Raw genomic sequence first — 24,398 nt, forward strand, 5'->3', positions numbered from 1 at the left:
ATTAGAAACTATTGATTTGATGACTAATTATTGAGTTGGTGGCCACATCTTAACTTGGTGACAATTCTTATCTTTTTGTCTGCCAAATACATTGATTATGTATCAAAAGTGTCATTAAGTCTCTTGTTTTACATATGTATTTATTATTTTTATTTGGTTGTTTTTATAATAATTGATGTGTTTTATAGTAATGAAGTTTGTTTTAATGTTTCGATAGGTTTTTGGAGCTTAAATGAATTAATTCAGAAAATTCAACGTCGGAATTCAGAATAAAGAATTGAAGAGACATTTAGTTGAAGATTGAAGCAAATCTTGGTTCAAATAAGTGCTCCAAATTTGTCCCAAAAATCAATTCTATTCCAATTCTAGAAAAGAATATCATATGATTTATTTCAAGCCCAAACTTGCCTTATGTTGTGTGCAAACTTCAACCATTAAACACTCAAGGTTTCAATGTCAATCTTAGCCCAAATAATAAGTACATTTTTATACTTATTTGATGCTCAAATTCAGCCCAAAATCAGCCCCAAATCAACCCTAAATCAACCCCAAATCAACCTTCAAATCAACCCAAACACAATCCATGATCTTACATGTCCACACAACAAATAACAATTGATTTATTTTGGGCAATCCATTGATCCAAGAAGGCAAGCACATGGATGGAAAGCTGGAGGGGATATTTTAACATTATTTTGGGTCAAAAAGAAGAAGGAGACACCTCATAAATGAGGAAGAAAAATGTGCACCAAAGTAGTTGTAAAGCTGTCTTGATTTGATTTTTCAGAACACCTTTCGGTGTTTTGCCCATAACTTTTTACTCAGTTGTCCAAATGATCTGTTCTTTAATGATCTGGAAAGGTGACATAATTTCCTATAAATATGTCTCTAATAGACTTCTCCAAAAAAAGCTTCTAAGAGGGTCGAATTGCTGTCCAAAGTTAGAGTCAATTTGTGTCCGAAATTTTTCTGAAATTGTATTGTGTTCTTCTTTATAGATTTTGGTTCTTTAGTTTGTAAAACTTATTATTTTAGTTGGATTCAAGTTCTTTCATGTTTATTGAAGTGTTCTTATATATAATCATGGTTGGCTAAACTCTTTCTTGGATTCAAATCAAGGATAATGGTGATTGAGGTGAGTTCTTTAGGATATGAATGAATCTTAATGTTTATCTTCTTATTTTCTTCATGAATGATTTATTATTGTAAAGAAATTTTAGAAATCATTTAGGTAATGTTATAATCTTGAATTTTTATGCACAAACTTTAGTTTTGGTATAGAGATTGCTTGATTCAATGTCTTACTTAATATGAAAGTACTTGTTCATTCTTAAGCAATAATCAATCTTCATCTTTCTAATCTTCATTGTAATATATTCCGATCTAATATCACCATCGTTGATATTAGGTTGAGTTATCTTATATATGTTGAAGAAATCACCAATACATCACCATTAAAATTGATTTGGACCAAGACTTACTTTTTCTTGTCATTTAAAATCTATTTACATTTTTTTTTATCTTTAAAAACAAATCCATCAATTATTTTCAACCAAGTTATTGTTAATTTAATTTCTCTTGAGTTTTTTTTGTTACTTAGCTTAATTTCCAGATCTAGCTCTCTGTGGATATGACCTCGATCTTACCGAGTTAATTGCTACATCGCACACTTGTGCACTTGCGAGTTAAAACAAGCCGATCATAAAAAGCAGTCAAGCATACATCATTTTTAATGTTTGAATTCGAACAAACTTAAATCATGAAAGTTCTAGGAAATTGTCTCAGCTTTTCAATAAAAAAAATTGAGGTCATTTGAACTTTTAGAACTTAAGATATGGGCTAAACATTGAACATTGTTTGGGTTGTAGGACAAATTCGAACATCTCTGTTATTGCTAAGATTTGGACTTCCAAATAGGAAAATTGAATCTTGCCTCCCCACAGATGTTTTAAGCATATGTCTTAGCTTTTCATTCATATAGAGTGGACCTAAATCCAAGATCTATAGCTCAAGATATAACCTAATGACCGAGCAGTGTTCCAGTTTGGGTTGAACCAGCATCTCTTTTCTAAGTTTGACCCTTTCTTTATCTTTTCAATTTTAGTACTTAAACTCAGTTTGGAGTTATGAATAGTTGACAACATTTACAAGTATTAGCATTATTTGAATAAGATAACTAATGTAATTATATTAACCATTTATAATCCGATTGGAGCATTCTTTGTGTGTTGTTTTCTACTTAAGTAATAAAAGGAGTTTATACTACAATTGTTTTAAATACCATTAGTGGATCCTTTATAATAACTCCTTAATTAAAGCATGTTTTATAACAACATATCTAATAATATAAGATACCTTTAATTTATAGTAAATATTCATCTTAAATGCAAGCCTATCATATAAATGAAAGGATTGATTGATGAGTTTAAGTACTAAAATTGAAAGGACAAAGAGAAAGCCAAACTTAGAAAAGAGATGCTGATATAGTCTAAACTGAAACACTGTTCGATAATTAGGTCATATCTAGAGCTGTAGATCTTGGATTTAAGTCTGTTTTATATGGATAGAAAGATAAGACAAAGGCCTACAACTTTCATGGGATTCCAAGATTTAAAATAGCCATTTTCAAATCCAAATTGTAGCAACAACAAAGAAGTCTGAATTTGTCCTGTAGCCCAAACACTATTCAGTTTTCATCTCATATCTTGAGTTCTAGTAGTCAAAATGACCTCATTTTTTTTCCTGGAAAGTTGAGACAATTTCCTAGAACTTTCATGAGTACAAGTAGTTCCCATTTTAACGTTACCAATGATATTTTATTCAGACAAGAAGATAAGGATTGTCAAGTCAAGATGTGGCCACCTACTCATCAATTATTTATCAAATTAATAGTTCTAAATTTTGGCCTATAACAGGAGGTATTTACCATTTATTTAGGCATCTTGGTTTCCAGATCAAGATCATACTCTTACTTTCTCTCTTTGTATTTTTGTAATGCTTAAATTTTGCTTTCATTAATATCTTGTTTATGCCTTTCATTTCCTTTTCTTTACTTTGTTAACTTTTATCTTATTTATGTTCTTATCTTGTATATTTAAGTTTCTCTTCTTCATTGTGTTTAGCTAAGTTTATTATGTCAAGGTGAAAAGGTTACACTAATGGTGTAAGAATAAGTATAGTGTAAACTTAACATGAACTTTAATGTTTAACACTAATATGTTTCATTGTTTACTCTTTAATACTTTGCTTGTTAAATGGAAAATCTAGATTTAATAGCTCATACTGTATGGTATAAGTGATACCTGTGCTATGAAAGGAACTTAATTTGTTATTAACAAAAGTTATAATCATGAATGTCTGACAACATTTATAAATATTAGCATTGATTGTATAAGATAACTAATATAACCATGTTAACAATTTATAATTTGATTGGACCTCATTTGTGTGTGGTTTCCAATTGAATAATAAGAGTTTATACTATACTTGTTTGACATATGACACAACTAAAAGATTGATGTCTTCTCCCAAGTGCAGGAGTGTCGAAGTAATAAATAACCCAGCAAGACCGGGGTCGAACCACAGAAAGGTTCATTGAATAGATTATAGATGACAATAATACAACAACAATAATAATAAAGAAAAAAAAAGGAGAAGAAGATGATGATGAGAACTTTGAGATGGAATATTAATGTAAGGATTAAACAATGATAAAAACAAATGTCAAGGTTAGAGGTTCCACTAATGATATGTCAAACAAGTATAGTATAAACTCTTATTATTTAATTGGAAACCACACATTCCAATCAGATTATAAATTGTTAACATGATCACATTAGTTATCTTATTCGATTAATACTGATACTTGTAAATCTCGTTAGACATTCATGATTATAACTTATGTTAACAACAAATCAAGTTTCTTTTATAGCTCAGGTGTTGGTTATACCATACAGTATGGGCTATGAGAGTGCCAAGTATTTGTTATACCAAGTGTTATACAACATAAATCTAGATTAGTCATTTAACAAGTAAATTATTAAAGAGTGAACAAGATAACAAATACAAAATATGTTAGTATCAAATATTAAGGTCCATATTAAGTTTACACTATACTTATTCTTACACCATTAGTATAGCCTTTTCACCTTGACATAATAAAATTAACTAAACATAATGAAAGAAAGAAAAATAAATAAACAACATAAGAATATAAATAAGATAAAAGTTAACTAAGTAAATGAAAGGAAATGAAAGACATAAACTTGATATTAATGAAAGCAAAGCATTTACATTACAAAAAAATACAAAGAGAGAAAGCAAGAGCATGATCTTGATCTGGAAACCAAGATGCCTAAATGCATGACAAATGCTTCCTTTTATAGGCCAAAATTAAGAACTATTGATTTGATGACTAATTGATGAGTGGGTGGCCAACTCTTGACTTGGTGACAGTCTTTATCTTCTCTTGTCTGCCCAAAACGTCATTGATAATGTCAAAATAGGAACTACTTTAAAACAGAAAAGTTGTAGGAATTTGTCTCATCTTTTTAGGGTAAAAAATTAAGGTCATTTGGACTTTTAGAACTCTAAATATGAGCCAAACACTAAATAGTGCTTGGGCTGGAGGATAGATTTGGACTTCTTTGTTGTTGCTACAATTTAGACTTGAAAATGACCTTTTTAAATCTTGGGCTCCATATGAAAGTTGTAGGCATCTGGCTTACCTTTCCTTCCATATAAAGTAGATCTATATTTGAGATTTATAGCTCTAGATATGACCCAATTACTGAACACTATTCCAGTTTGGATTGCACCACCATCTCTTTTCTAAGTTTGGCCATCTATTTGTCCTTTCAATTTCACTTCTTGAATTCATTAATCAATCCTTTCATTTATGTGATAGGCTTGCATTTAAAATGAATGTCTACCATATATTAAATGTATCTTATATTATTAGATATGTTATTATAAAACATGTTTTAGTTAAGGAGTTATTAATACGTCAAGTGAAAAATAATGATATAAAACCTTGATAAAAATGCACTTTTAAGTACTAATTACACCCCCCAACCAGCTTATTACTAGTCCCTAGTAATCAAAGTATTAAAATAGAAAAATAATTTATAAATTTCATAAAGCAAGGTATTCATCATTCAACTTACTTTAATCTATCTAACTAAACAATTAAATGTATCTCAAATCTCTTAAACAAGATATTAATAAACCTTCATTTTATGCTCAATATATCAAAACATAGTTATGGGTCTTTACTTGGAAGAAAACAAAATTCTTGTTCTAATGTTTAAGGTTAACTTTCATGGGTTGAGATTTTTCTTTCTTTTTTTGTTTTTTTTTAAATATTTATACTTGTAACTTAAAACACAATGCATCTTTAACCCATGTAACAAGTTTTCGGCTAATGACTCCCAAACCAGTTGGTCTTAGGGTATTAGGTGTTGAGACACCTCTACGAGCTTAGTAACTTGGGTTGCAGATAGTGATACATAGATAGTGCAATGTTTAATTCCCTTAAATTTTTCTCATCAACCCATGTAACAAGCGTTGGGTCAATAACTCCCAAGTCAATTGACTTTAGGGTATTAGGTATTAAAACATCCTTTCAGGCTTAATTACTTAGGTTAAGAAAGCTACGAAACCAAACTTATCTACATATTTATTATCATTATTTTTTTTGCTCTTTTTTTTGGAAATTGTATGCTATCCCTTTCTCTTAGTTTTTACCTTTAACAAAAGAACATAAAAAATGTAATAATCCAATGTGCAACCTACAATCATATGTTAAAGTGTGTGTATGAAAATGAAGGTTTAAGAATACATGTTAAATAAGTATATGAGTAGAATTAAGTGATAATAATGCGAGAGTTTGTAAACCTAAATATTTTTAAAAGTATTATAATAAACCTTGTTAAGAATGGTTACTAAGATGCGTCTTAAGAGTCACTTTAACAAAAGAGCTCCTTTATTCTGTCATCCTATTAACAACAATTTTGCATATGCTTTATGAAATGGAAAACACAGTTAGTGAATTTTTTTTTTTGTCAACTACTACCCTCTCTCCCCAACCAAAACGAGATATTATCCTCAATGTCCTAAGGTAGAAAGATAAAGTACAAAAGATATTACCTGAAATAACGAACACTGACAAACCTGAAACATACTTAAACAAATATAAGAAACAACAAAACACAATAATAAAAGCAAAAGACATAAAGATTCACAAATAAAGACTCAAATCTAATCTAAGCTTTTTAAGGCTTTTCTTATATTACCAATTTATACGACTCATGTAGGGATAAATTACAGTAATGAAATATTGTAGTTGGTCGATCAATCGTTCAATAGTAGCAACAGAGATTATGATTTGTCATGCAGAAGATGTTAGGAATTTCTCTTCTACAACATGATTAAGAAAAGACAACAACTTATCATAATAACCATTAACATTTAACAGACCTATGGGTTTATGGTGAATGTGCAGTTGGGCCCAAGAGAAAATATGAAAGATCTCTTCCAATGTGCCTAGACCACCTGATAAGGCAATGAAGGCATCAACATGGTTAAACATTACATTCATTCAAGAAGACATTGTGGAGACCTGTAGTTGGTCTTCAATTGTTTTTCCAATAATGTCCCCTTGTGCTAAAGCTTCGGGGACGACCCCCAAAACTTGACTACTTCCTAAAAATACAACTATTGACACATCCCTCATTAACCCAAGACTGTCTCCCCCATACACTAAATGAATCTTTCTCTCAGCTAGCACCTGACCAAGATGATTTGTTGATTCTAAAAACTCCTTTTCTTTCCCAAGACTAGATCCACCGAAAACACAAATATTTCTTATGTGATGACCTGAGGAACTTGCCATTTCTACACACTTCTATATTTGTTGAATGTATGGGTTAGTAGAAATGAAAAGAAGAAAGAGAGGATTTTATAGATGAGAAATTAAAAAGGCAATCATACCACCTATATGTAAGCCAACTAGAGTCTCACACAGTCTCTCTCTCTTTTTATTTATTTAATTATTTATTGAAAAAAACATGTGTATGTACATGTAGTTGTGATTATGGCTCACATCTTCCCTTAATTTTACGTCCAAGAACAACTTAAACGCCTTCTATGGGTCGGGGATAGGCTTCCTATCCAGTTTTCTTAAAAACTAGCAAATAGAGTCTTTTTTAATCAGATTTCTAAGACTAAGTCGATCATGTTCTTTATGAAAATAGGGCCATAAATCATAAATTGCACGATGCACATCTCCACTAGGATGCGTCTCAAGAGTTAATAGAAGATTATCTAAAGACTTCTTACTTAAGCCATCCTTGATGAATTGTATTTTATCTTCATGTTTTATAGATATCATTCCTAAAGAATGAAATTGTACATTACAAGTCCATCTGACACATAGATGACAGACTTTCAGTCATTTTGCATAACGTTTCTTTGCAAAAGTGCTTTTACCTATTCCAGGCATGTGTGAAATGAAAGAATTAGAAGACTCACCTGATAATCGAACTTTTGCTTTAATTAACCAACGAGTCTCTTTAAGAATTTCATGGTTTATTAACAACCTCAATCTTGCATATCTAGCACGGTAAATTTTTGTAATCACATTCTGAGGCAGAGTAGGAAAATACTTTTTAAATTTTTCAAGAATAATATCTATTTTTAAATAAGAATTAAAAGAGAGATTCAAAGAATTGCACAAATACATACACAGATATCAGTTATTATGGGAAACTGAAAGAACCAGCTTAAATTACGGAGTACCGTTATCCGCCATTTAACCGGGGTGAGAGAGACTAGCAAACCAAGAGTCACAAAAAAAAAAACATAAAAACAATGTGAGAAAAATAAAATAATCAACCTTTATCTACAGGATAATTCAAACCAGTTGATTCATTTTCATTAGGAAAATTATCAAAGTAAGCTTTTAAACGATGTCTATTTACCTTAAAAATATTGTCATTCTTTGGATTCTCAATATCAAAGGCCCTATAAGAAGACACATGTTTCTCAATAAATGGACTGCCTCATCTTGATCTTAGCTCTCTAGGGAATAAATGGAGTTGAGAATTATAAAATAAAAGTTTTTGACCAATATCAACTTTTTGACAATTTTCACAAGTTTTGCAGAATGCATGTGTGTCCTTGAACATGATGAGCCAATAAAAATCCATTTTGAAATATTTTTGCACTGTTTTTTTACGAGAAACAACTCCCACATGCTTCAAAATGACAAAGTTAAATGACACTACTTACCTCATTGTCAAGAATGCATCTTTAAAATATTTGATCAAAACAATATTTGAATAAATTAGGGCCATCCCAATAAAAGTTCTTCACTTCATTCAAAAAGTTTTCTTTATCTTGGGTACTCCAATCACTTAGCAAATCTCCTGAAATAAGAAAATTGATATTTTTATCATACCAAGGCATTGGACTAAGAGAAAGTAAGGATTCGTCAGGAAAGTAATCATCAATTAATGTGATGTCAGATGTCAAATCTGTTGTCACTTTTGACAAAAGATCTGCATCAATATTTTCGGTGTGTTTTTTATCCGTGATTTCTTCCTAAGAATAAATCATTTGCAAATCTTCAGATTCATCCAACTCATTTTTACTTAAAGTAGATTCAAGTTGATCATAAACTAATTCCTCAATATGATCTACCTTTTGTAATTCATTATTATCTCCAGGTTGCTTGCAAATATTAAAAATATTCATCTCCAATGTCATGTTTCCAAATGATAACTTTATCACTCCATTCCTATAATTAATCAATGCATTAGAAGTTGTAAGAAATGGATGTCTTAAAATAACAAGAAATGAATTACATGCTTCAATAGGTTGTGTGTCCAAGATAATAAAATCCACAAGATAAATAAATTTATCGACTTATACTAACACACCTTCAATTATTCCTTTAGGCATTTTTACAGATCTATCGGTGAGTAAAAGAGTTACAGAAGTTGGTTTTAACTCACCTAGATTGAGACTTTGAAAAACTGAATATGGAAGTAAATTCACACTGGTTCTAAGATAAAGTAAGGCTCTTTCAATTTTATGTTCTCCAATAAAGCAAAAAATTGTAGGACAACCAAGGTCTTTATATTTCAAAGCATTATTGTTCTGAAGAATGACATTTACTTGTTCGGCTAAAAAGGCTTTCTTTTTCACATTCAATTTTCTCTTCATAGTGCACAGATCTTTTAAAAATTTAGCATAAAAAGAAACCTGTTTAATAGCATCCAAAAAAAGTGTATTGATCCTTACCTGCTTGAAAGTTTTAAAGATTTCAGAGTTGTGATTGACTTTTCTTTGTTTGGTCATGACATGAGGAAATGGAAGTGCTGGCGAGGAATCAGTCGTTTCTTTGTAAATTTCATATTCAACCCCTTCCTTACCCTTAGAGATTGACTCATCATCTTTCTCACAAGGTTCAAGAGTGAGTTTTTCAATAACCTTACCACTGCGAAGAGTACTGATTGATTTGACTTGATCCATGTGTTGGCTTTCAGAACTAATTGCATTTGCATTATATTGCCCCTTGAGATTTTATTTTGGTTGGGATGGAAACTTACCTTTCTCTTGAAAACTAAGAGCAGATGTTAATTTTGCAAGAGTATCTTTAAAATCTATCATACTTTGAGCAAGTTGAGTATTGATTATCTCTTGCTTTTCAATAAATGTATGCAATATTTCTTCAAGATTTCTTTTAGGAGGTGAAGCATAAGGAGGTGCATATCCATGAGAATTTTGGAAATTATGGTGTGCATGAAACGGTGGTTGTGAATTTTGTGCATTGTTATTATCACTCTTCCAACTGAAATTTGGGTGATTTCTCCAACCAGGGTTGTATGTTTGCTTGTATGGGTTATGGTTGGCCCTTTCAAAACTGTTTAAAGCATGGGCTTGTTTATGGAGACATTTCTTACAAGAAGGTAAGGTTGGATAGTTATTGGTTGAGTGTTCATTTGTTTCATATATTTGACACACAATGTTTTCAATAGATTTTAATTGACCACTCTTTTTCAATTCTAGTGCCTCGACTTTTCTAGCTAAAGATGCAAACTTGGCTTGGAGGTTATGATCTTCCCTAAAGTTATACATACCTTCACTAGATGTATGAGGTTGAGTTTTACTCGGTTCCTCATAAGTACCTACGGTGTTCCAATTTTGAGCATTTTCAGGTAACAAGTCTAAGTGCTTCATTGCTTCATCATGGTCTTTATCTTCAAAAGTTTCATTGCACATCAATTCAACCATCTGCCTATCTCTAGGTGTTAACCTTTCATAAAAATATGAAACCAATCTCTATGTTTCAAAACCATGATGAGGGTCAGTATTAAGTAAGTCTCGATACCTATCCCAACATAGGTAAAATGTTTCTCCAGTTTTTAAGTGAAAGTGGTGATTTGTCTTTTGAAAGTGTTTGTTCTATGAGATGGGAAAAACTTCTTTAAAAACTACTATTGCATTTTATCCCAAACACGAATGGATCTTGGTCTCAAATTTTGTAGCCATGTTTTAGCTTTATCTTTTAATAAAAAAGGAAAAAGCTTTAATCTGATGGTGTTTATGCTACAATTTGAGTCATTATAGGTGTTACAGACCTCTTCAAATTCCCTTAAATGCAAGTATGGATTTTCTAAATCTAATTCATGAAAGGAAGGTAAAAGTTAAATAATGTCTGACTTAAAATTAAAATGAGATGCATCAAGGGGGAAAACTATGCATGATGGTGCACTTGTTCTTATGGGATTCATATGGTCTCTAAGTGTTCTAATATGGTTATTCTCATTATTCTCATTATGAAGTGATTGATTATCTTTTTCGGCCATATTTTCTGAAAATGATGAGGATGCCCTACAAAGTCTACCACTTAATGTACGTGACCACACTCTCATGCACGTGTAGAAATAAAATAAAAGGAAAAAGAAAACAAAAGAAAAAGAAACAAAGTTATATATAAGAAAAGTGAAAAGAGAAAATAAAATAAATACTATAATTTGTACAAGAACTTACCTTCTCGACAATGGCGCCAAAAACTTGACACGACTAAAAGATTGATGTCTTCTTCCAAGTGCAGAAGTGTCGAAGTAATAAATAACCCGGCAAGATCGGGGTCAAATCACAGGGATGTTAATTGTATAAATTATAGATGACAATAATATAACAACAATAACAATAATAGCAGCAGCAACAACAACAACAACAACAATAATAATAAAGAAAAAAAGAGAAGAAGAAGAAGATGATGATGATGATGAGAACTTTGAGATGAAATATTAATGTAAGGATTAAACAATGATAAAAAAAAAATGTCAAGGTTAGAGGTTCCACTAGTGATATGTCAAACAAGTATAGTATAAACTCTTATTATTTAATTGGAAACCACATATAAATGAGGTTCCAATCAGATTATAAATTGTTAACATGATCACATTAGTTATCTTATTCGATTAATGCTAATACTTGTAAATCTCGTCAGACATTCATGATTATAACTTATGTTAACAACAAATCAAGTTCCTTTCATAGCGTAGGTGTTGGTTATACCATACAGTATGGGCTATGAGAGTGTCAAGTATTTGTTATACCAAGTGTTATACAACATAAATCTAGATTAGCCATTTAACAAGCAAAGTATTAAAGAGTGAACAAGATAACAAATACAAAACATGTTAGTATCAAACATTAAAGTTCATATTAAATTTACACTATACTTATTCTTACACTGTTAGTGTAATCTTTTCACCTTGACATAATAAACTTAACTAAATTGATTAATCTAGATTTATGTTGTATAATGCTTGGTATAACAAATACTTGACACTTTCATAGCAATGTGATGCTAAAATTTGAGTCCTAGAACAGTTAGGATGTAGCCCGATAAAGCACAAACTTCCTTATAATAGGAGATTTGTCTTGAATTTTAGATAGACTAATGAGTGGAAACATAAACTAGAAAAACATCCAACCAACAATGCAACTTACCTTAGGTGAAGTGTATTGAGGGTGATGTGTCTTCTTCTTATACAACTAGTCTCCTTACTTAAACTCTTTCAGACCATTAAGTATCCTAGTGAATATAATACCAGGTGACAATTCCTTCAAAATCATAATTTTAAGATTAATTTCAAAACCCTCTCAATCCAAAAGAAAAATTCTTCCTTCGACATTATGAATGTTATGACAATCTTGATTACATTTCTCTAATTTAATTTAAATAATTTTATTATCGGGTTAGATTTTTATATTTTACTAACCCGTAAAAATTCTAACCAGGGTTTTACATGTTAGCTATATATACTAGCCTCATTTTTATTTATTTATATATATGCCACTACTCTTTATTTGGGTAAGCTTTCTCCTTTTAATCAGGTGTATTTTTTGCGACCAATTTTCTTATGTTGTATTCAACAGTCATAATAATAATAATAATAATGTGAAAGAAAATCCTAACCGGAATTTACATGTCCTACTTTTTAAATGGTGTGTATTGCGTTAATTGGTATCTAAACACTAGCTTCTAAGCAATATTCAAATTATCATGGTAGCCTTTCCATATGTGGGTAGTGCATAAAGTTAATGAACATTTGGTTTAGCCCTAAAGACCTTTTTTTTCTTCTTTTTCTCTCCTTCTCAATTTTCATACTTGACTCTTTAAATTTTCAATATAGTTATTCAATTTTTTTTTTCAAATTTAGTTTTTATTATTTTGATTACTATATATGAAATAATTTATAAAATTAGATCTTGTTTTTTCGATTCCATCTTCCCTTAGATTTTTAATATGCCAGATTTGATCTTTATTTTTATATTGCTATTTTTTTATTTGAGATAATTTTTAAAATTTGAATATAATTTCTTCCTTTTTTAATTTTTTTCCTATCATATTTTATCTTCATTTTTTATTGCTATTTTGTTTTTCTTTAAATTGATATATTTTTTAGTTTCATCATTTAATATTAAATTGATTGAGAATTGAGATTTTAAATTGAGTCCAGGTCTAGAATTTAATAGGTTACAAATCTGGAAGATTGACCTAGGTTTAGAAAACTCGCTTGAGTTTGCTTGTTTTTTCCTCTTTTTAAAGCTTATGTTTTTTTAGATTTATCCATTAACATTTATTTAATTAGAGATTGAGCTTCACTATTTTTTTCATTTGATTTCCATAGGATTTTTCAATGATTTTAAAAATAATTTGTGTTATCTCGAATCTTTTTATTTGTCATTTTTTGTTAAATTTAGTATTTTTAAAGGTTTTTTAATTAAATTAAAATTTTTTTTCAATTAAATATAAGCATGTGATGATCATTTCATAATATTTTGTTTGATATGCTTTTCAGGTCATTTCTTTGACAGCATGTGCTGCTTTTTTAATGTTATCATATAACCTTTTACAATAGTGTTATAACTGTCTTAATAAACTTTTTATTGTGGTAGGGCAATTATCACGGTGGAGCAACGACAAGTCTTTAAATGGTCTTTTTTATTCTCTGATCGAGTATAATATTGACAACTCATTCTTTAAAGTTAATTAATATTTTTTTTATGGTTTTGTTTATTGCTAATGGTTTTTTTATCATTTTATTAAATTAATTGAGTTTATTAAATCCAGTTAGGTGGGCTTAAGTCTCAAATTTTTCTTTAAAATGTTGGCATAGGTTGAATATTTTTTTTTATATTAAAAAAATTAACTTGAGTATGCAGTAAACGTTGCTTTTCAAAGTGTTTTTTAACTTAAAAATATATCAAAATAATATTTTTTTTTAATACTAACACATTTGAACGATAAAAAAATACTAAAAATTATTCATTTAAAATTAAAAAATTAAAAAATATGGTCCAACTCCACAAAAAACATCTTAGAGCTTATTTGGAAGTAAAATTGAAATTACTTTTCAAAATATGTTTTACTTAAAAATACATTAAAATAATATTTTTTAATTTTTTAATATCAACACATTAAAATAATAAAAAATACTAAAACATATTAATATTATTTTTTTAAAATTATAAATTTATAAATCATGGTGGGATCGCAGTACAAAGTGCTTGTTTAGAAATGTAATTGTGGTTATTTTTCAAATAACTTTTCATATTAAAATATATGTCAATGATATTTTGTTATTTTTTAAAAAATTATTTTAAATCTTATCACATTAAAATAATTTAAAAATACTAAAAAAATATTAATTTAAAACAAATAAAAATAATTTTTTTTAATATTTTTATAATACAGGTCTAAAATTTGATTACCACTGAATTTGTTCATGGAAACCTATGACTTGGAAGCTCACGTATACCGTTACGGCGGCCCTGATACTTCAAAGCAAACAAATTAAGCATTATATAATGTGTACAGCACACAAATTAATCATCGTGTACGGATGGCGCAGGTTCAGGAATCTACTCCACACGAACACGGTATTATATTTAAGATTGGAGATTGTTTTAAGTTTTTTTAAAAATATATTAAAATAATATTTTTTATTTTAAAAAAATTATTTTTAATATTATTACATTAAAATAATTTAGAATTATAAAAAATTAATTTAATTTAAAAACATTCAAAATTATATTTTTAAGGAAAAAACAATCACACTCTAAAATAGTATTTAGAGAAAGTTAAAATCATAATTTTTTAAAATTTAAGATTAATTTTTATGTTTCAAGATATTAATATTAAAAATCATTTTTAAAAATAAAAAATATTATTTTAATATATTTATTTAATCTCAAGATAATTACTAAATCTCTTTGTTTTCGCATTTCAAAAATATTTTTTGAAAAAAATTTATTTTTTTATTTTTTTACTTCAAATTAATATATTTTTTTGTGTTTTAAAATTATTTATATATTGATATTAAAAATAATTTTTTAAAAATAAAAAAATATTATTTTAATATATTTTTAAATAAAAAATATTTTAAAAACCAACCCTAACAGCACTCCAATACTCCAATACATGCTCTAGCTGCTGTGTTTTTGTTCAAACGCAGATAAGATAATATGATGTTTGGTTTTTAAAAAAATATTATTTTAATATATTTTTAAATAAAAAATATTTTAAAAACCAACTCTAACAGCACTCCAATACTCCAATACATGCTCTAGCTGCTGTGTTTTTGTTCAAACGCAGATAAGATAATATGATGTTTGGTTTTTAAAAAATTATTATTTTAATATATTTTTAAATAAAAAATATTTTAAAAACCAGCCCACCATAACTCTAATACTCCAATATATGCTCTGGCTGTTGTGTTTTTGTTCAAATACAGATAATATGATGTTTGGTTATAAAATGAAGCTACGGTTTGGATCATGGAACCTCCTAATAAGGAGGTTTAACCTTAGGTTTTGGTGAAACAATTTTTTTATATTTCTCATTTAGTGTTTTGTATTTTTGCATATCACTCTTCAATGTTTTTTTTGCAAAACAAATAGTGAAGAACATATTTACTGTCAACACCAAGCCTTTCCCTTCAACTCACGATAAGCAACGCCTCACCACCAATAACAGAAAAGGCTCCTATCCTCCAGCCAACAGCAAACAACTCCTCCCCTCTTCACCGTAATAGTAAAACCAACTCCACTTTCAATCAAATTTTTTTAGATTAACGTGGGTGTCCGGGCCAGCTTACGCGCACTACTTTCAATCAAACTTGATTTGGCTAAGAAGTGGATGAGTAAAAAAATTAAAAAAACTAATTAAATTGAGAAAACCGGAAAAAATAAAATAAAGTCAATTTAATTTTATAAATAAAAAAATCAAACTAAACTAAATCAAAATTTAAAAAAACCGAGCCAAATCAGAAAAAATAAAGTCAAAATTAGAAAAAACCAAGAAAACTGAGCCCAAATCAAGCCAAACCGGTTTGAACCAGTTTTTTTTCCTAAAAACCGAACCAAAACAAGTTGATTTAACCCGGTTTCAATTCGATTTTATTTTTTTTCAAATCTTTTTTAATTTAATTATTTTTTAATAAAAATCATACTAAACTAAAAATAATCATCGCTACCTACCAAGTTGTGACACAATCGCCTTCAACAGCTCTGCACACGCGACTTTCTCTTTTTTGCTAGTTGCTCCTCTTGATCACAACCCCCTAAGCTATTGACCAGGAAGAAAAATACTATTGAATCTTTATGTTGAGTTTTTTTTTTTGCAGGTTTTGGCTAGCTCTCACTAATAGGATAAAAAAAAAAATCTTCCATTATAATTGATTTTACACTTTAAAAATAGGTATTTTAAGTTATTGTGTTTAAAAAAATATTTTTAAAATATAATATTTAAAATTGTTGTATTTTAAAAACGTAATATTTAAATATATCATGTTTTAATAATAATAATAATAATATTTATTAAATTTCATGTTTATCAAATATAACATAATGAAAATATATTAATTTAAAAAAAAATAATTTTAATTAGTGTTTGAGCGAGCCAAATGCTGCAAGAGAATTTGAGCCAAATCTATATTTATTTATTTATTTTATTTCCTTTCCTCACCTCTTCTTTGTTTTCATTTTTTGTTTACTTTTATTATTACATCACCACTGTTATTACTAATTTATACCATATATTATAGCATCAATTAGATAATTTCCCATACATATGGGTCAAATTAAAATAACTTAAATAGAAAAAAATCTCAAAGTTATGAAAAACTTATTATTGTTGCATGTTTAGAAAATAATAAAAAATATAATTTTTATTAGATAAATTAAATTTTTTATATAATAAAATTATAAATAGTTTAAATAATATTAAAAAATATTTTATATAAAATAATTTTTATTTTATGATGTAATAGTAGTAATTAAATCGATAATATTTTAATAAAAAACCATCAATATTATTATATATATTTTTTAATTATTTTATAGTCTTAATTTAAAAAGTATTTTTTAATAAAAAAATTAAAATAATTTTGTTTTATTATCAATTTTAAATATAATTTTAATTAAATATATATTTTTTAAAATTAATTTTAATTAAATATACTTTTTATAAAATATCTTTTTAAATTAACAACAACAGATACCAAAATACACACTCTAAAATCATCACTCCCAAACATCTACTCTACGACCGCCACATGGCACCGCGTTTTCCCTTTCTATCTCGACGGCGTTTACCATTCTCTCTCTTCAACGCTTCTTTTCATTTTCATTTTTTTTTTCTCGCTTCAACCATTACGACTCCTCTTTGGTCAGACATCAAACATTGCCAAATTAACCTCCTTTTTTCTCTCCAAAATTTTCCCGGTAAAGTAACAGAAAAAAAGATATTTTTCACATAAATTACATGAAAGAGACAAAAAGAAGCCCTAGCTTGGCTCTTTCTTAATTTGATTCTTCTAATTTTAGATGGATTTTGTTCTCAATGCATCACTTACCTCCATTTCTCACTCGTAAGAAGAAAACCAGCTCGATGGATCCGAAAAATCGAAGGAGGCCAAGGCTGGAGAGACGTAATGCGTTGAAGCACATTGACTACGATGCAACGCCTTCGTTTTCATCTCTAGACGACTCGTCATCGTCGTCTTTATTTACTCGATCGCTTGATTTGCCGGATCGGACCAGTTTTCGAATCGAAGGAACCGAAGGTGAGTTAGACCGCATTTGTCGCAGCTTAGGCCTCTCTGGCCCCGAGGATTTCGCGATTCCGGCGGCTGCTTGGGAAGCTATGAAGGCCCGGTCCGCTTCCGATCTTTTGCGGCGGTCCGGAATTTTGGGGTCGGATAGTCCGAAAGCAGCTGAAGAATTTAAAGCGATAGTTGAAGTGACCAATCAGCAAGAGGAGAGGGAATTGTGTGCTGGGGTTTTGAAGAGTGTTAGAGTTAGGGATTCTTCAACTGAGTTGAACACTTGTCATGATATTGATAATCGTGGTGTGTCAGTTGGAATTAAAGGGCCTAGGCCGCCGTTACTGAAGCCGCCGTCGTTACTGAAGCCTCCGCCGTCGATGACATTACCGGTGATTGATAAAGAGTGTTCAACTTGGGATTTATTAAGGGATTTTGCACCTGAAAATGATAGAGTGGTTAATAATAACAAAGAATTCAGTTCTGGTGATGATGATGAAGGACAAGAAAGAAGAGCGCAAGTAATTGATGCAGCTGTGGATAACAAGAGAGAAGAAGAAGAAGAAAATTTGTTGAGGATAGGTGAAACTGCGGTTTTATCAGAGTCGTGTTCATTTACCACGTCCAATGATGATGATTCGTCAAGTAGTACAACCGAACCCATGTCGAATATTTCCCCTAATGGGAGATTTAGAAGGGCTATTACCTATTGGGAAAAGGGTGAGCTTCTCGGACGTGGGTCATTTGGATCGGTTTATGAAGGAATCTCTGAGTAAGTTTTAAATAGTTTGTATCATTGTTTTTTATGATACGTATTTTTAATTATGATCTGGGGTATTTAGAATCGCTAGTTTCCAAAACTCTTATTGAGTTATTAGAGAATCTTAGCTTATTTTTAGGTTATTGGCAATTGACGAGGAAAACTGTTCTCGTTTTCCGTTGCAATTCCATTGATGTTTGATGATCAAATATCAAGTTTTTGGTTAGGAAGGGCGAATTTCTGAAAAAACTCATGCTATGTTTTGTGCCGTTGCTTATCAAAAGAAATGATTTCATTAAACTGTGCTTTGTTCGTTGTTTATCTCCTTCAGCGATGGATTCTTTTTTGCTGTCAAAGAGGTTTCACTGCTTGATCAGGGAAGTCAGGGAAAACAAAGTATTTTTCAACTTGAGCAGGTGAGATAATCTTTATCTTATTTTATGGTGTGTCAATATTCTCTACCCTTTGCTAACAAAAAATAATTTATCTTGAGGTATATAACTGGATTTGATCTTTTACCAACAGCTTTGTTTTCATTTTCCTGATCATTTACTTTCACTGTCGTTTTCAGGAGATTGCTCTTTTAAGTCGGTTTGAACATGAAAACATAGTTCAATATTATGGCACAGATAAGGTACTGTTTTCTTGCTTTTTGTTGGGTTCTAGATTTGATTCTTTGATCTACATCAATTATGAATAGAACTGATGGAACCCAAGATATAATTCTGTTTCTTAATCATTTTCTATTTTTTATGAAGTGTATGCTCTTTAGAAAAGTTCTTTCTTTTAGTAGAATTGAAATGTAATTAGCTCTGGGCTCAACTGAACAGTGGAAAAGGGTACATAACTACATGCTGCCAACTCCAAGTGGTTAAAATTGAGCTGAATTGAGAATAGTAGATTAACAGATATAATGTGATTTGGCAAGTTTGCCAGATATCATGAATTCACTTTCCTAGGGGCATCTTGTGTATGTTTCATGACTGTTTTTCGTACTCTGCTTATTTTGACTAAGGTATTCTTATTTCCTTTTCTGCAGAAATTTGATCATCCATGTTAATCCTTGCATTGATTTTTGCAGGATGAATCAAAACTATATATCTTTCTCGAACTTGTAACTAAGGGCTCCCTTCTAAAACTCTATCAGAGATATAATCTTCGAGATTCCCAAGTTTCTGCATACACAAGACAGATTTTGCATGGTTTGAAGTATCTTCATGATCAGAATGTGGTCCACAGGTGAAATGAATAAATTGTTATGCCATTGCATTATGAATTTTTTTGTGATTTTTCTAGTTCTTATGATCTCTCTAGATTTATTTTCCTTTTATGGTGATGCTTCTAGTATTATGTTTACTTCATTATTCTTTTATGACAATCATTGCTTTTATGAATATTATGCAAACTCCAAGAATCATCATTAGCTTTCCTTACCCAATGAAGTGTAGCTTTCTATGGCCCAAGTTTTGGTTTTTCACTCTGGTGTACTGAATTCTTTCTGACCACTTCTATATCATGAGATGCTGAATGCTGCTTGTCAGTTCTAGTTCATCACCTTTTAGGACCTCATCTTTGTAATGCTGAATTAACTTTCAAGACCATTCAAGACTGTTAAGGTTGCTGGGACCTTGTCTCAATTGCTAGGCTTAGGGGTGGTTGGCTTCTTGCTTGATGCTGCACCTTCCTAAAATTGTCCATTTCAAATAACTGTTTTTAGGTCTTTTCCCTTTTCAAACCTAAACTTGAGGAAGATGCATGAATTTAGGAGAGACAGGTGATGGGTTTAAATTTCTTATCAAAGAAAAAAACTATGCTGATGCTATATTGGTAACCAAATTGCTAAGCTAATATAAATGCTAACACTGCAGAATATCTTTCTTTACTTGAAAGATGTTTATGATCATTGGGCTTGGGATTTTTTTCCAATTTATTTCTTTCCCTGTTTTTGCTTTCATGCATGGGCTTGCTTCATCAGGTGACAGCTTTCAATATATATATATTTTGTTTTTGTATTTTAGGGATATAAAATGTGCAAATTTATTGGTGGATGCAAATGGCTCTGTGAAACTTGCAGATTTTGGTTTGGCAAAGGTTTTATTCTCTTCCTCGTATTTTAATCTTGTATCTTGTTTCCTAGAGGTGTCTATAACAGCTGCAAATTTCTTTTCTAATATTATATGCCGTTTACTTTTTCAGGCAACAAAATTTAATGATGTTAAATCTTGCAAGGGGACTGCATTCTGGATGGCTCCTGAGGTGTGTACAACTTCTGTAATGAATTGTTCAGTGGCAGCATCAGATTTTGCTGAAATAATATATGATTTCTGTACGCTGTCATGAATTGATGAATTAAAATACTGCAGTCTGATACTTGTTAATTGAGTTAGGGGCAGGCATGATAATCTAGTTGTAGATTTGGGAAGCAATATGGGAGAAAATTTTGACTTTTCATAACCTCCTAAAAGGGGTTCCCTTGGTCTTCAGCATTTACTTGTACTAAGTGCAAGTCAATCAATTAGCCACTTGCTTTTGCCTTGCGGGCTATAAATTGTGGGGACATGTATTTTAGCGATAGGTCGTAGGGGTTTGGAGCCTGTTACCTGGGTTGGTTATGGGGGAGAGCGTAGAGTTGAAGGGGTGTATGCATTTGCACATATACTATGAAAATTTATAATTTTATCCCTCTATTTATTTATTGGCTATTGTGGTGATGTAGTAGGAATTTGTTGGGATGAGGTTTTCACTTCCTGACCTTTGAAGAATCTAAACATGCATTGTGGAATCCTGTATTGCATTAAATATGGACAATGTTTGTCTTTACCATTTGTTATTTCTCATTCTATGGTACTTAAAGTTATGCCATGTGCTTGTCAAGCTGTCCCTTTATGTAATGTCTTAAATTAAAACCCTTCGTTGAGATAACAATAGAAGGAAATAATCAGCGCCAGTGGATTCTTCATATCTTGTTGTGTGGGTTGTTTTAGTTCTAACTCCCAGGTTACTATTCAGGTATACATTATTGGGAAAGGCAAAATTGAATTGTCCTTCAGATCTGCATTGTTTATGTTGATCATCCCTCTTGTTTGTAAAATTACCTTACCCCTGAGATTTCCAACCATTTCTAGTTTGTATCTGATTTCTAGTTTCATGGCTTTTTGAAACAATACCATTTTGTGTAAATTTGGAGTCTGGACTAATGTTAGCATGTTTGACTTGTGCTGCCAAATTCTGATTCTGATATTTGTACTGCAGGTTGTCAATAATAAAAACCAAGGATATGGGCTTCCAGCTGATATATGGAGTCTGGGATGAACTGTCTTGGAGATGTCATCCGGTCAGATTCCATATTCTGAATTGGAATCTGTGAGTACTATTTGTGGCACTTCTTTATACACTATCATATTATGTTGCCAATTTTTCCTTGAGAGATTTATAGATAACTTGAGACTTCCACTTCTTGGTAGTTATGTTCTTGCATTAGCTAGTTTATGCATAAACTGCTTAATTTTATGATTCATTCCATTGCACCATTACACGCTGCCATTTTTTTAATTACTTTTAACAACTTATCTTTCTGTAACTCAACAGATGCAGGCATTATTTAGGATTGGTAGAGGTGTTCCTCCACTTGTTCCTGATTCTCTCTCAAATGATGCGCGGGACTTTATCCTGCAATGCCTACAAGTTAATCCAAATGATCGCCCTACTGCTGCCATGCTCTTAGACCATCCATTTGTGAAGAGGCCTCTCCCAACGTTCTCGGGTTCAGCATCTCCCTATATTGGTCGTCGATTTTAGAAATTTTTGGTTCATTTTGATCATGAGAGATAAGTAAGTTTTCTTTATTTTCATATAGCTCTTCTCGTAACCCTGAACAATGATGTTGATTCAAAAGGCAGACATTTATATGTTAAAGCTCCTTTTTTGAGAAATAATACTGTCAGAGGGTTACATTGGTGTCTCTGGGTGACAAACAACCTGAGATCATTAAGTGCTTGCTGTTGGGATGTCTGACATCCTTTTTCTTTTTTCTTTTTCCATGTAAACAATCAATAATGTGATTTTGACCCGAGATCTTCCACTTTCTAATTGGAGCCATGACCTGACTGGACTGGCAACAGACTGTACAAGTTATTTGTCATGAAACTTGTACCATGGATGTTCTCGATAGAACTTTTAATTTGTCCATGCCTCGTTGGGACATGAATCTGCATCTGAGATTGTTCTTGTTGATCTTGAGGCTTTGTTCTTTTCCTTTACCATCATGTCAATTTTGCCCACTGATTGCCCCGTTGGGACATGAATCTGCATCTGAGATTATTCTTGTTGATCTTGAGGCTTTGTTCTTTTCCTTTACCATCATGTCAATTTCGCCCACTGATTTGATAAGTTTGCTATTGGAAACAGTTCTGTCCATGACGAAGCAAACGGGACCTTTATATGACAATACTACTCCAGTTGGATGACATGGTCGTGGACACTGATCGACAGGAAGCAACCATGGATTCAGATTCTGTAGGCTCGAAGTCTGCATGCTTATAATTTCTGAATTGAACTTGAAGCATTGGTGGGGTGGGGGGGTCGGGGGTTATAAGAACAAGTAACCCTCATTTTCCCTGCTCTGAAGATTCGGCATCACAGAGCGACGAACAGCTTGAATTACTATTTTTTTACTTGTGGAAAAAATAAACTCTTGATGTCAACTTTTGCAACATTGCAAGTACTTGGGTTCATTTCTATTTTTATCGGGGAAGTTGCCCCTTGTGATAGCAAGGTGTGAGAGCAATTGTTGTAGGAATAGGGAATCGTGCACTTTTTGTATATATCATCATTATTGTAGCCATTGTATCATTTTATTTTTTCCTTTGTTACTTTCTTTTTGTTCATATTATATTCCAAATAATTTCTTTGCCTATAAAATAAACTAAGCTCTTCCACAAGAATGTTCATTTCTTAGGTTGCACCAAGCCTGATTTGGGTGGGCTGTGCCATGCTCTTTGCTTGAATGGCTTTTTTTGGATCTGATTTTTCAGTAACCTTGGCTTTTGCTCGATCCACGGAACTGGGTTAGGGAGAGGGGAGTGCTGCCAATCCTATAATGATGTCTGTTTTTTAAGCCTAGGAAAACCGATGACAGATTGATATTCATCAAAAAACATGCTGGTGAAGTGCGATTTAAGATCATTGAGTGGTGACTTTAAGAAAATTGTAACTCCTTCAGTGGCAAGAAATGACTACTATGCTGGGAAATGACTAAAATGCTAAGGAAATTGTGGACTTGTTTTTTGGTGTTCTAAAAAAAACTTTAATTTTAATTGAGAATTGAAAAGATAATTGAAAAACATAAAAACAAATAAATGGCATAAAGAGTTGTAAACTCTAATAAAATATTAAAGCAAAAGAAGAAGAAAAAAATGCAAATTGACACGATTAAAAGATTAATTTCTCTCAAGTGCAGGAGTGTTCAAATAATAAATAACCTGACAAGATCGAGGTAGAACCACATGGAGGTTAATTATATAAATTATAAACAATAATACAACAACAGTAGTAGTCGTAGTAGTAGTAGTAGTCGTAGTAGTAGTAATAATAATAATAATAATAATAGAAGAAGAAAAGAAAAAAGAAGAAGTTGATGAGAACTTTGATATGGAAGATTAATGTAAGGATTAAATAATGATAACAACAAATGTCAAGGTTAGAGGATCCACTAATGGTATTTCAAACAAGTATACTATAAACTCTTATTACTCAAATGAAAACCACACACAGAAGAGGTTCTAATCAAATTATAAATTATTAACATGATTACATTAGTTATCTTATTTGAATAATGCTAATACTTGTAAATTTTGTTAGGTATTCATGATTATAACTTATATTAATAACAAATACAAAGAGAGAAATAAAGCAAGAGTATGATCTTGATTTGGAAACTAAGATGCCTAAATACATGATAAATGCCTCCTTTTATAGGCCAAAATTTGAAACTATTGATTTGATAAATAATT

General features: G+C 30.6%; 1 protein-coding gene and 1 long non-coding RNA gene across 2 annotated transcripts; one reads left to right on the plus strand and one right to left on the minus strand.

Moving 5' to 3' along the window:
• Positions 1–17,222: 17,222 nt before the first annotated feature.
• LOC105112350 (mitogen-activated protein kinase kinase kinase 1) lies at positions 17,223–23,259 on the plus strand. Its single transcript, XM_011008036.1, is given in 9 exon segments — positions 17,223–18,399; positions 18,719–18,803; positions 18,959–19,021; positions 19,469–19,626; positions 20,406–20,478; positions 20,584–20,643; positions 21,640–21,750; positions 21,976–22,218; positions 22,795–23,259. Coding segments are annotated over 8 exon segments (1,734 nt in total). The 5' UTR covers positions 17,223–17,425; the 3' UTR covers positions 22,186–22,218; positions 22,795–23,259.
• On the minus strand, positions 22,404–22,788 carry LOC105112349 (uncharacterized). The gene is made up of 2 exons (XR_839734.1): positions 22,676–22,788; positions 22,404–22,578 (listed from the first exon to the last, which is right to left on the minus strand). It is a non-coding gene; the product is annotated as an uncharacterized LOC105112349 (long non-coding RNA).
• Positions 23,260–24,398: the final 1,139 nt, after the last annotated feature.

The sequence above is a fragment of the Populus euphratica genome, unplaced genomic scaffold (genome assembly GCF_000495115.2).
Source record: "Populus euphratica unplaced genomic scaffold, PopEup_1.0 scaffold333.1, whole genome shotgun sequence".
Taxonomy (NCBI): domain Eukaryota; kingdom Viridiplantae; phylum Streptophyta; class Magnoliopsida; order Malpighiales; family Salicaceae; genus Populus; species Populus euphratica.